This window comes from Medicago truncatula, chromosome 5 (assembly GCF_003473485.1).
Source record: "Medicago truncatula cultivar Jemalong A17 chromosome 5, MtrunA17r5.0-ANR, whole genome shotgun sequence".
NCBI classification, from domain to species: Eukaryota; Viridiplantae; Streptophyta; class Magnoliopsida; order Fabales; family Fabaceae; genus Medicago; species Medicago truncatula.
Genome location: NC_053046.1, coordinates 17162681 through 17177119, shown reverse-complemented (window position 1 = coordinate 17177119; position 14439 = coordinate 17162681). Strand labels below are relative to the sequence as shown.

The following is a 14439-nucleotide window of genomic DNA, read 5'->3' as shown; positions in this document are numbered from 1 at the left end:
ACTATAAATCCCATCCCACGTATCAGAGTCCTAGACACTTTGAGCCACCACCAACTACTCAGGATCACCTGCAAGTTACCCATAGGAAGGTCAACATTTTCAAGCAGAAGGGGTGAGATTCACAACAAAATATAGGTAAAGAATGCATCAATTGAATCTAACACCCTATCAGATAATTCATCAACAATATTATATAAATATCATCATTTTCACGTATCATCAACAATATTAATTTATAACCCTCTCAACAACATATGCAACCCATCACCACTCCACTAAGACTCCTCTAAACACCCATGCATGTGGTACCAAAAATCAGGGCCGTGACCCACACCGCTGTCGAATGGTTAAAGCATTCTCATCAGGACATAAGTCCTCACCACTAACACCACTTTGAGTAACTAGTACTCCACCACTTTGAACGACCGAGCGTTCCAGAGCCGAAGCTCTCCCACTGTGATGTTTATGCAACTAATCCCCTTGAGTATATCTACATACCAACCAATCTAACATATACTTATATATGATTCACCATCCAATTTACAACATTTAAGTGAATTTTAATTAAATACAACATACATTCAGTCAGCATCTATTCATCACAACCAACCAGGACATCCAGGGAAATATATATCAACATACAAGCCATGCTTAATTCAACAATATAAATCATCCAAACAACAACAGAAATCAAACCAACAAAATACTTGGCAGCTCGCCTCGCGAGCACATCTGCTCGCTATGTCGAGCTCAGGAAATCAGGTACTCGCCATGGCGAGTTCGAGGCGAACTCTAGGCGAACAGAAATATGGTGCTCTCGGGAAAAATGATATTTTTCTCACTAAATCAACCATTCTAAGCTCCCTAGTTAACTTTTTAACCTAAAACTTGCTCCAGTCATCCTTATAATCATCTAGGTACATAGTACTACCCAAATTACGGCTTATAACAACATTTTAAAAATCCAGATTTTCACAAGGCTACTCGCCACGGCGAGTTGTATCACTCGCGAGGCGAGCGATGAAGTTGTTCACTCGCTAAGGCGAGCATAGGCTACTCGCGAGGCGAGCGATGAACTTCTGTACGGGCAGAATGCAGGTTTTTCCCAAAAATCTCATTTTTCCTCAATTCACTCCCCAAATTAGTTTACAGATATGCAATGAAAGGTTTTATGCACTCAGAACCCATTTCTAACCCCAATTCAACGATTCCTACACTCAGAACCCATTAATCAACAAAAACCTAACTTCCCCCAATTCTCACATAAACCTGTTAGAACAAAATCAGAATTCAGAACCTATAAGATTGCGGTAAACCTCACCCTTACCTTAGAATTGCAGAAATAACACAGCAGAAATCGGTTCCTAGGTTCCTCTCCCTTGCTCTTGGCTTTCTCCCAAACTTGTCTGTTTTCACGTAAAACGTTTCTCTGGTTTTTCCTTTCTTAACTCCCAACTTGTAACTCCCCTAATTAGTAAATAACTCCCCACTAACTATATTAATTATAACATAACCCCCCAAACTCTAATTAATTATATTCTCCACTTATGCTAATTATTTAATAAAATAAATCATATAATAAATATATATACACCACATAAATCACCAAAAAAAACATATAAATGACACCACATAATCAAAAATAATTAAATAATGGTTAGAGCGTTACACATTTGACAACTCTAATTCATACCTTCACTCCTACGAAACACAATTATAATTTCAATTTTACCCTTTTTTCCATTCACTTTTTTTACACATTTATTTGTTACCCTTACTTTCAACTCTTCCGAATTAAGCATGAGTTCACCCCATATTTATTTTCATGAAAAGTAATACAATCATTACTTGTTCCAAATTGAATTTCAGAAAATCCGAGAAAATGTTTTAAGTTAGTTTCTGTAATATCCTGCGTAAGACTTTCGGTCGTAGTCTTGTCCCCCTTGCACTTCCAAGAAGAGTTCACTAAAATTAATATCTGATTACAAATGTTCAAACACACAAGCAAGAGACTTCAAATACTCAAGCACACAAGCAAGAGATTTCATACGCTCAAGCACAAAAGCAAGAGACTTCTAAACAAACACAATTTCTAAGATATGAAAGTTAATAAGAAATTCTAGGTTTATGATGCACAACAATTTCAGCAGAGTTTTGGTACTATCAAAACGTTGTAGAGTCTCTCATAAACTTCAAGTCATCGCTCCTTTATATAGATGTGTGAAAGAGACGTTGAGAGATTGCCAACACATCAAAGTGTCATTACTGAAGCTTGATCAAATCACCAATGATCTGTTGCTTGATTTGGTTAATGTCCTTGGAAGAAATAATTTGAAATCAATTCCTTGTTTGGAGAATTAATCAATGTAGACACAACTGTAGCAGTACTATATGCAGACATGAGAGTGGAGTAGTGGTTGTACAATTGTACTATTGTCCTTTACCTGCGCTCTTCAGTGGATAAGCATCCAATGCCTTCTCATTCCTCTGAAATAGTCATTGCTCCAGGCTTCTATTCCTTTTGCAGACTTAACTGCCGAGAAATAGTGAAACTAACGACAGTTAAGTGTCGAGAGATAATTTGATCATTTACTGATGTGTTTCAGTTTAAACACATGTGTGAACAACAATTTTTTAGGTATTACACACAACTCTCGAGTGTAAGGCTGAAATAGTGATCAATCTATTTTTGTTGTTCCTTCGTGAGGATAATTTCTATGTCACAACTCCCTTATTTATTTCTCCTGGCGATGGTTACTTCAACATTAATGCTTTTTGAGTCTTCCTCTCCAAACCATTTATTTTCATAACCTAATGATTCATTCTGATTTCCCCCCTTCTTCACTTGTCATCATTTCCCCTATAATCCCCTATAATGTTGATTAGCTTTCTTTTACTTTTTAACCATTGTGCTCCTATCTTCTGTCAATCATTTGGTTCTTCTATCATTCTTGGGACTTTTGATCATTTTCGCCCTTTGCTTTTTGTGGCTAAAAAATTTCAAACTGTTTAATGGAACCAACTATTTTTGTCCTGTTCCAGAATATTTTGAACTCATCTAGTCTATTTTCATGGTCATTTTTACCTTAAACTTTCAAAAATAATAAAAATAAGGCCTAATACTTGTACCTTGTGGTCGTACACAAATTCCTCCCTTATGACTTTGCTTTCTCCTCTCTGTCTTTTTTTTTTTGTTTCTTTGTTTTTGTTATGATTTTGTTGTCCCCTCTCCTCCACTTTGTAGCCTTACCGTAGTTCTCTAGCCATCGATCTCTCGTTTTCTTCTTCAGGTTACTATCATTGTTGTTGTTGACTGAGCCCTTGTCTCTCAAAGAGAAAAGTGTGGCGGCCGATAATAGGTATGGAACATCTGTCGATGGTAGGTATTATTATTATTTTTTTTTTGTGATGGCCGGGGTTCAAACCCCATATCTTACATATATTATGTATTGTCCATACCAACCGAGCTAAACTCACGAGGACTATCTATGGTAGGTATGTAATCAAATGCTGGGCCTCTAGAAACACATCACAATGCTCGACCGACTTGGGGATGTCTTCCTTGGTGAAGAAAGTCTTTCTATTTTGTAATAGGGGAGGCTGATCGACCTTAAGGCAATACTAGTATAATTTGTCTTCCTAGGCTTTTATATTTTCTCTCGTATCTCAGTCGTAAAGTTTTAGTATAATTGCACCATGCGTAAATTATTCAAAGAGGAGGACAATTTCTTTGAAACATGACAACATAAAATCACTCAATTTTTTTTTTATAATCTTCTAAAAATGTTTGCATCCAAAATTTTAAAAATAGATAAATAAATTTGAAACATTTATGAAAACGAAAAACGAAAGTCATTAATTTTGAAAGACGAAAAAAATATATTTAACAACTTTATTTATAATAGAATTAAAATTTTACGAGAAAAATAAAAATCTATACTATATATAAAAAAAACTACCCCTTTCAGCATTTTTGGTCTGAATTTTTTTCTTCTTCTTAAAAATACCATCAATTTTCAATACAAATAACACATGTAACAAATACATAAGAATAAATTTAAATATTAAAGGATTAATTAAGTAAATGGTCCCTATAAATACCCTCAATTTGAATATATATATATATATATATTTTTTTTTTTTTCTTTCCTTATATCATTTAAAAAGTGTAACAAACTAGATGAGTATATTTATACTTACTTTGTCATATTCAAATTATACCCTTAAACAATTTTTTCTATAATAAAATTGTTGTTGGTGTCATAAAATAGAATTTAGATTATATATTTTTTGTTATGTTGTATTATTGTCGATGTCGTTGAAATAAATAATCATGGTTAATTTGTTTTTTTTATAATTTGAATGCAACAAACATTTATATTTTTTTAAGTTTTAATCAAAATCAAAATTTCATAAAAAAAAAAACACCGTACATAGTTTTCAAACGTTACCCAATAAAAAGAGTGGAAAAACGTGTTTGTCTTTTCGCTAGTAAATTATAGGCTTAATTGCACTTTTGGTCCTCGCATTTTGACCAATTCACGAAAATGATTCTACCTCTTTCAAATCGAACAAAACCATCCCTAAACTATCGTTTTTTTTTTTGCAGTTTTATTCCTTACCCCCATTTTTGCTTCCAAAAATGTTGATGTGTCGCATTTTTTTATGAGGTGACTAAAAAACCGGTTAGGTGGCAATTCCAACATGGAAAGAGACATTAACATGTCATCAAATCAACTTTTTAAAATTTATGAAAAATCATTTTTTTGAATTGGTCAAAATGGAAAATCAATTTTATCAGGGTTTCAAGATGTGAAAATAGGGGGTAGGACTAAAACTGCAAAAAACATGATAATTTATGGACAATTTTGTTCGATTTGAAAGATGCAGAACCATTTTTGTGAACTGATCAAAATACAATACGAGGATCAAAAGTGCAATTAACCTTAAATTATAAAGTTAAAATTACTTGTCACATATGCAGTTAGCTCACCTCAGACAGTCCTGGTACGACCAACCGATCAAACAAAAGCTTCAGATTTTTGAATTTCCGACGGTTGACTTCAATTTCCAGAAAAGAAGTGTCTAACTCTAACGTTGGTTGAAATGTTGAGTCTAAGATTCATTCTTTTGTTGGCTTTTGCATCTTCGATTTCTTCTTTTGAACCCCAAATGGGATCAACCCGTGTTGTCTTTCAGGTTTTCTTTATCAAAATTTCTTCATTTTTTTTACTTTTGATTGTTTCAATTTGTAGTAAAAGTTTAATGCTTGAGTGGTATTTAATCTATTTATCTGTACTTTGTTAAGTCCTTGAATGATTGAAAAGCTTAAACTGTAGACCCCATTTTGTTGATTGAGAAGATCTCAATTAGTTACCATCTGGGTATGAGTGAAAATTTAAATCTAGTATTTTAATCAGTGAGAATTCCCATCTTGCTGTGCAAGTTCTGCTTGCTTTGTAGAATAGCGACCAATTTGGATCGACTCAGGCGCTATTTGGTTAAAAATATGGAATAAATGATAAGCTAGCTTACAGCGGATAACTCATAAGCTAGCTTATAACGGATAAGGTAGCTTATAATGGATAGAATAGCTGATTGAATTTGCAGTGGTTAGTAAAATTAGCGGTTGAACTAGCTTATAAGTATGAAATGACATAAAAAAGATATATTTAATTAATACTTAATTTTTTTCAATTAAGGCTACAAGTGTAAATTTGAGATGAAAAATGATAAGTTATAAACTTTAAGCTATAATCTACTTGAATTAACTTATAAAAAAACGCTATAAGCTAGTGAATATAATCTTTAAGCTCGTATGAAAGCGACGGTTACCAAACGGGTCTTTTTAGCCAATTGAGCTTATAAGACATAAGCTATAAGCTCAAATATGTGGCTTGCGAAACAGATCCTCAGTTGAGCTTATCTACTAACATAAGCACTTGTGAGACTTGTTGAGTGAGCTTTTGGAAACAACTTTTGACATGACCATGAGCTGTTCTAAGCTTATTTCCATAAACTCTCTAAGATAGCTTTTTAGAACAATTTGACTTTATTTTGTCTGTTGTTATAGAAATAGTTATACATACAAGTTCGAATCCTTCCGTTGCCCATTTGTGTGGGCTAGTCCATACAGAGCTGTGCTGCCTTTAAATGGGCCCCGGATTAGTCGGTCTTTGGACCAGATACCAAGTTTCAATTTTTTTTTTTTTTTTTTGCAGCTTATAGCATAAACCCTTATCATGGTAAGTGCTTATGAATAAGCCATTTCCATAACACGCGACAAAATAAAGTCAAACTATTTTCGTACAATCAATAAGCTGTTTTCATAAACTATCCTGAAGAGCTTATGAAAATAAGCTGAAAACAGCTTATGAACATGTCATAAGCTATTTTCATAGGTTCTCCCAAAGAATGTCACAAGTGCTTATGTTAGTTGATAAGCTCAAATAAGCCAAATCCAAACAGGCCCAATCACTTAAATGACGAGGGCTTATGCTATAAGCACAAAATTAATCTGTTTATCCAAACCGGGTCTTAGATAACTTGTTTGTTGTTTTTGTAAGATTTTTGAAGGTGAATACTCAGGTTCTTGTGTTTATGAATGCAGACAAACTATGGAGATATTGAATTTGGTTTCTATCCAACTGTTGCACCGAAAACCGTTGACCACATTTTTAAGCTTGTGAGACTTGGAGGCTATAACACAAATCATTTCTTTCGGGTATTATTCTTATCAAAACATTTACAAAGCATGTAAGCATTGATTATTTATGAAGTTGTTGGGTGTGACTTTAGTATTGCTGTTGCAGTGCAAGTGAATGGTTTTGGTTAATTCAATGCTCAGGTAGATAAGGGATTTGTAGCCCAAGTAGCAGATGTTGCAAATGGAAGATCTGCTCCCATGAATGAGGAACAAAGAAGAGTAGCTGAAAAGACCGTTGTTGGTGAATTTAGTGATGTCAAACATGTCCGGGGTATTCTTTCCATGGGAAGGTTAGTTTTCTTATGATGCCGATTGTTGGTTGTAACCTTATTTCTTTTTGATTTCTTGGTTTTGTGTTGTCGTTTATCTTTTGTTCGTCATTAAGTTGCATATATGATCTTACAAATTTATTAATTAGTTTTAGTCAGTACTAGATTTAACTTTAGTTCAAGTATTGGTAAATGCTTGAATGTAAAATCAAAATATTTTCACCTACATGTTGCTTAATTTTGATGTAATGTTCTTGCTATATTGCATCAAGTCAGTTTCAACAATCATCTGAGAGCTCATTTGAGCTTCACACTGCTGCGCTTTTAATGCTATTAAATGTGCGTGCGCACATATATATATTGTTCATGCTCTACAATTCTGAAACTATATTCATCTTTGGTTTGAGCAATTGTTGGAAGACCTCGTGAATGCAGTTTGTTCTTACAGGCATGACGATCCAGATAGTGGTGGATCCTCTTTTTCAATGTTGCTGGGAAATTCTCCTCATCTTGATGGGAAGGTGAGGTAACTATAAACTCCAAACATTTCGGAGGATTCTATTTTGTAATTGATATGCTGATATAACAACTGTTTTCAGTATGCAATATTTGGAAAAGTTACTAAAGGTGACGATACATTGACAAAGCTTGAGCAACTACCTACCCGTAGAGAGGGAATATTTGTCATGGTATACTCGAAAATCTTATCTTTCTTGTTTATTGCTCCTTTCCCCCCTTCATTTAATGTTCAGTCATTGTTTAAATGAATTTACATTTCTTGGAAGTTCATAGATGATAGATTTTTGCATGCTTTGATTGTTTACTTTGAGGTGAAAGCCAGGGGTAGAGATGGAGACTGAGACTTGTGTGTTTATGGGAGAAAGGATAAAGAGGGGCGGGAAATCCTTAGAATTTGAATGCATATATAATGGTATAAACCCAACTTTTCTAGTCTAAAAAATAAACAAATTTGAACTACTTTGATATTATTTAATGGTAGAAACCCTATAATACCATTCAACTTATTTTGAATTTATGATTCCAATTACCTTTTATTCTCATGAAAACAAGTTTCAATTTAGTGTAATTTGGACAATACACATATTTTGATTATATGAAGTAACTTAAATGATATTTACTAATTTTCTTAAAGTGAGTTTTTTTTTTTTTACTTATATTCAAGACGTGTGGGAGTATATATAGTAATGAGAGATGCTAGGGTCAAGCCGTCAACGGCTCATGCACTCTCTCTCTCGGACACTCTCCGAATCCTAAAGCCACGACATCCACTTTCATAACCCTTGTAATTGGCAACCGGTTTAATCTTTTCCCCTCATCTCACCATCTTTCTCAAACTGGATACCACTGACACGACCATCCCTCAACTTCACCTACCACAAATTACCCCACAACACCTTGCACCCTTCCCCTAAATAATGGATTTCTCTATGAAACATGTTATTTTTCATTCTATCTAATTTTTTTCGTTTAAAATTCTAATTGAATTTTGAAGTTTTAGGGATGGTAGTGAAGATACTTTCACAAGATCTTATGATGTCTTGGTTGTAATATGTGTCTTCCTCAATCACTACAGTATCCCTGTTACAAATCTCACTAACATCCCTCTTATCTCATTCAAGCTCTCTCTTGGTTACTCAACCATCAAAACACATTTTTGTTTTCATCAAAAGAAAGAAAAAAAAAAACCATTTCTAGTTCGTCAATTGCCATAACATTGAGTTTTTCTCCATAGGGTTTTAGAAGAAAAAGAAGAAGAAAGGACAAACACAAAGGCTGCGTGACATTGCTTATAGGTTTTTTTGTTTTGTTTTTGGAATAACATTGTTTTCAGGTTTTAATAATAAAAATCCTTAAAATTATAGACACAAGTAGATTTGGTCACCTGGTACATCGATTAATAAGTAGGCGACGTGGCTGCATTTGTTGAGCGAGTGTTATTAGAAGTGACTGAGAGAGTGACCTTAGCAGTGCTCATATAGTAATATGTAGCTTAAATTGAGGGTGGTTTATTAGAGAATGTTTCAGAAAACTATAATCAAATGACAGCAAACGTTTATGTTTATCTGAGCATGAAGTGAATAACTTTACATCGGTATTTCAAATTTTTCTTATGCTTATGACTCTATGTGAATGCTAAGTTAGCATCATATGTTTTGTACCTTATTGGCTTTACCTCCAATTTGAATAGAACATGAAGGGGCATCTAACTTGCGTCTCTGTAGTTGCTATCTGTTTCATGGATATATTTATTGTCTAAATTGAATCTTAGTTTAGCTGGTTTTCTATCAGAACAAATGTGCACATGCTTAGCATTTGTTCTTTTATTTTTAAGTTTTTTAGTGTTAAATTCAATATCACTCGACTTGTACTTATATCATATTGTTTTCCCTTTTCCAGCCAACGGAGCGCATCACTATCCTCTCATCATATTACTATGGTAAGAATCTTTCAACCATAAGTCTGTTTTTAGGGAAAAACAAAAATATTTATCTGTGGCTTTTATAGTTTCACCTGATTTGAAATTTTCTCCCCAATAGTTTTTTTATTTGAGCATCAACCCCTCTCTGAATTGTGTTAGGGACCAATATTTTTAAAATTTGAAACAAAGTGATCAAATCTTTATAGAAAATTGAGTCCAAGACCTTTATAAAAATGTAACATATGGTCCAAATTGAAGCCTAATTGTCAGTAAAAATCCAACAAATTGGAAGTAGAGTCTGATATCCAAAATAATATAATATAGGGACCATTGATATAAAAATCGAGCGAAACTAACTATGGATTAACTGTCTTATAAATTTTTTGTACATGGCCAATTAAGTGAAAGGGTTTGAAGAAGATTACAATAAACAACAAATTGGAATGGATAAAGATCTACGAGTGATCACACAACAGATCCACAAGAGACTCCCAAATCCACCAAAATTCTCAGTAACATGTATTGCACATGGCCAACTACTAATACCCCCTAGGCCCCTACATGATGGCAACCACAAAGCCACTGACCGACTTTAATACAAACCAAAATGCCGGAATTTTCTTCTCACCGCAACTGCACAGACAACAAAATCACAACCAGTATAATCAGACATAGCACATGCTTAAACAAAGTTGCAATCAAAAACTTGTTCCCTAGGGTGTGTTTGCAAGTTGGTTTTTGGAGGGTTTGGGAGGGGAAGATTTTGGAGGGTTAAGTCTATATTTTGATATATATTTGATATTTAAAAATAAATAAATACAGAGAACAACATGATATCAAACCCAACTTGCAAACACACCTTAAAAAACTCTTGATGCCAAGCACCGTAAAGGGTGAATGTACCATTGATGTAAGCATAGCAAAAACTTTTACTCTTAGTCTTCAACCAACACCAAACCAAAATTTTTATCCTCTCCAAAGTTTGGTTTGCATCACACTCCTTTTGATAAAATTTTACAATATTTCAAGGTTTCCAAATCATCCTTATAAACACGCATACCAAATTAAAAATAAATAAATATCTGCCTCGGCATATTTCCACTATTTACCAAACCAAGGAACTCCCATGGAAACTTACTGTATGCCCAGAAACCAATTCAAATAAAAGTAAGTTGGCTTTTATAGCCCAAATGTTGGACCAACACCACCCAGGATCAAAGTGTCATTAAAATACTGCTGCATGGGTATGGATTTTCCCCTAGAACCACTTGGTACTCCTTTATCAACCCCAAATCCACGGACGATTTTACTATGGAATTCAATCCTTCAGTAACAATGGGAAACAAAAATGGGAACAGGGGATCAACTTGTGGGAGTCCTCTAGCCATTCCAAAATCCTTTATAGGACTCCCATTAACTAGAACTGAAATTGATACTGAGCTAATACGTTCCTTCACCCAGCTCCTCCATTTCTCTGGAAAATTCATTCTCTTCACGACCCACATCAAATAATCCTGCTCCACTGATTCACATGCCTGTGTCAAAATAAATTCCAAAATTTGTCTACCTTTTAGAAAGGAAGCTGGGTTTCTGTTATCAATTTCACGACCTTCCTCAAACGATTAGTTAACACCTGTGACAACACCTTGTGTGTGTAATGTGTACCTTTTGCGTTCTTATTTATTTTTGTTTTATTTACTTCTTATGTAATTCCATGTATTTTTTCAAAATTCTTTTTTAATTTTTAGATGTAAAATAAAAAGGAATTAATGGCTGCATTTATACCCATTCCCATAAGATTTAGATGGACTGGGATTCTTAGCTGACCCAAATGTAGCACTTGATGTTGGTAAAATATGCATACAAGACAGAGACATAGGGCAACATTTCATACCATAAAATCCTTGTTATTAATAATACTGTTGTAAACAGAAGCAAAATTGTTAGAACGCCAAGCATTTGAAAATCGCCACTAAAAGAATCACTTGCATACACATTTATTTTTAAATACAAACATCTTGGTTCCAGGAAACCCGACAAAAGACATGCTAAATGTATAAAGGCCGATCTCCGCCATTACTACTGACTAATCACACCATATTGGATGTTTTATACATACACCCAGAGAAAGGGTGCAATATGCAATAAAAACTCCCCATTGCTCTCAGATTGGGATAAGTCGTTTTAAGCTATTTTAAGATAGGACCTGTGCCCGTGGAAGCCATAATCTAACTCAAACAAACCTGGATGTGGCTTAACAATGACCAAAGATTCAAAACACGCTAGGCCGTTCTACACTTTCCAGAGTCTATTAATGTAGATGATCTCTCAACCATTATCGGTATAGACCTCCAACCATAGTCATTTCCAAATACAACTATGTTTTCATCACACAACCCTTCAGAACTCCTTTAGTAGTGAGAGACAAAATCCCTATTGTGTAAGATGAGCTCAGTAGAACTGGACCAAGATTCCCTGCAGTCAGAGAAATCTTGTAGCACACAGTCAGTGTGTTCAGGGCCGTCCGATCATTAAAGTTCGGAATTTTTAAATTGGTAATATGAAAACCAAATCTGCATTTTTCTAGACTATCCGATCAAGATTGGACTGCTCTGAACACACTGACCGTGTGAATGTGGCTTTCTAATGACTGTAGGGAATCCGCTTTGAGTTGAACCATTCCTTCACTCAGGTATGCACACCGCTCATGTCACAGCTATCTCCATATACCTAATCTAACTTGAGCATTAGAGCGATAATGAGATATATCCATGGTTGCTTGCAAGAAAGCAAGTCACCAGATAGTGGATATATTTGCCCAAATTTGAACAATAATGAGATAAAAAAAGTTGTCCTTAGCTATTGGAGAAACAGGTTTTAATCGTGTATCATGTGCTTGTCCTTCTAATAATATATGGACAAATAGATGTATAGCACGCCATCTCGTCTTAGTTATCTAGTTATAATTTGGTTGTGGGGGTTGAATAGTTCAACTAGTTTAAGCTTAAGTTTGAAGAGCCGAAGGAAATCAATGACTAGATATCAATTTCTCTTGAGACAACAGCTAAAGCATTTGCTGTTAAAAAAAGGTTATATTGATGTTGTTGTCTTTGTTTCTTTTACCGAAATTTTTGTTATGAGTTGGTTTCTTTTCTTTCCCGTTTTAAATCTTGCTCGCCGCATTTGTTGTTAGACACGGAGGCAGAAACTTGTGAGCAAGACAGATCAGTTTTGAAGCGTAGGTTAGCTGCATCAGCCATTGAAGTTGAAAGACAGGTAATAAATGAGACCAAATTTTTAAGACATAAGTCATAAGTCATAAGCTAATATCATATTGTTTGTTCCACTGGTTAACACTTTTTTTTTTTTGCTTTGCAGAGAATGAAATGCTTCCCCTGATAGAAGCACGTAGAATATGGAGTTGGAATGAATGTTATATTGCTTTATTCGATTTTTGTATACTGTCCAAGAGAAATACTATATGATATCCAGATATTGGTGTTTGTTAAGAATGAGAGATGAGAAATTATTCTAAATATGCAAAAACATGAACAATAGCAGCTCAATATAAAAGGCTAAATGTTGTTGAAATGAAAGACTAGGACACTTTTTTTTTTCTTTTTTCTTTTTTGGTACAAAAGAAGGCCTAAGCTCAGAAAAAACAAAACTAAGAAGCTAGACGAGTACTCTTAGGCATGCAAGGCTTAGAAATTTCGTCAAAAAACAAACTATGGAGATCATTAGGAGGAGATTCCACCACGTAAGTATAAAAATTCAAAGATAAATTGTAATTAGCAAGCTAATCAGCATTTCGGTTTTCCTCATGCAAATTATAACGAACTCGGACCTGCCAAACCAAAATTGCGAATAGAAATGCTTGAAAATTAGATTCTGGAATATAAATGGTAAGAAATTAAAAGTTTTGACTTGAGATGAATTACTTAATTTTAAAGGAAAGAAAAGACATTAGGGTGCGATTGTTTCGAGTTACATACGTAGATTCCTGAGAATAAAATGATAGAAATATACATGTTTATGTTTGTTATAATTTTACTAAATTTTATTCTCGAGTATAAAATGTTCATGATAATAGAAAAAATTTCCCAAAGAAAATGATGGGAATAAAGTTTCCATGAAGATGAAAATAAATTCATGTGTAACTATATATTATAATCCCTATTTTTATGGTTCTAGGAATATTAAAATGTTAACCAAACATCTTTTTATCTAAATACCTTGGAAAAAAATTCCTATCCTTATATTCCAAGAAATGTTATTGTAGGAATAAATTTGGTAAATTTGAAACAAACACACCCTTAGACTCTTTTATTTGGTCAAGTAGCGGCTGGAACTGACATATATTAAATGTGAAGAAATGGGGTGTCTATGGTTCAAAGATCAGCCCTGCCCTGCATATATTATACAATGTCTCTACTAAGTGATATAAGCTCACATAGACATACATTCTTATACTCTAATAGCTTGAATTCAGTTTAAGAATGAGATTCAGAACATAAGTATACATAAAAATGAATGAAATAACTTCCCTACATTCGTGGAAATTTCTTTGCTAAGTTACATTATTTATGTGAGCTTTGTTTTTTCCACTTGACTTTCGAATATATGTCTTGTCGACTTCATATATGCAGTATCGATCTTCTTTAATTTGCACCAGTGCTAACTTAATAATGTATTGACCTAGACCTAAGGTCTTGTCGTCAACACCACCGTAAATATCATTCTCTACACACTCAATTGATTAAATTGGTCTTTGCTTAATTTTACCCATTTTCTCTATTTTTCTAGCAACCTTAGTAGTTAAATCTTTTACGCTACATGCTCCTTGAAGTAGTCTAAAAACCCGCAACTGAAAAACGTAGTCTTTTCTCGTCATAATCGTCGGATCAAAAAGGAGATCGTCGTTATTCATACGAGTTAGTTGACATATTATATTTATCGGTGGAGAAAACAAGGACGAATCAAACAAACCAACAACTAATGAGGTGAGCACATTGCCAGTTGGG

General features: G+C 34.1%; 1 protein-coding gene across 1 annotated transcript; it reads left to right on the top strand.

Annotated features, from left to right (window-relative positions):
• Positions 1-4973: 4973 nt before the first annotated feature.
• On the top strand, positions 4974-13011 carry LOC11414741 (peptidyl-prolyl cis-trans isomerase CYP23). Its single transcript, XM_003613612.3, has 8 exons — positions 4974-5199; positions 6611-6724; positions 6848-6996; positions 7424-7496; positions 7575-7664; positions 9394-9433; positions 12609-12691; positions 12794-13011. The coding sequence occupies exons 1-8, from the start codon at positions 5107-5109 to the stop codon at positions 12812-12814; spliced, it is 663 nt and encodes a 220-aa protein (XP_003613660.1). The 5' UTR covers positions 4974-5106; the 3' UTR covers positions 12815-13011.
• The last annotated feature ends 1428 nt before the right edge of the window (positions 13012-14439 follow it).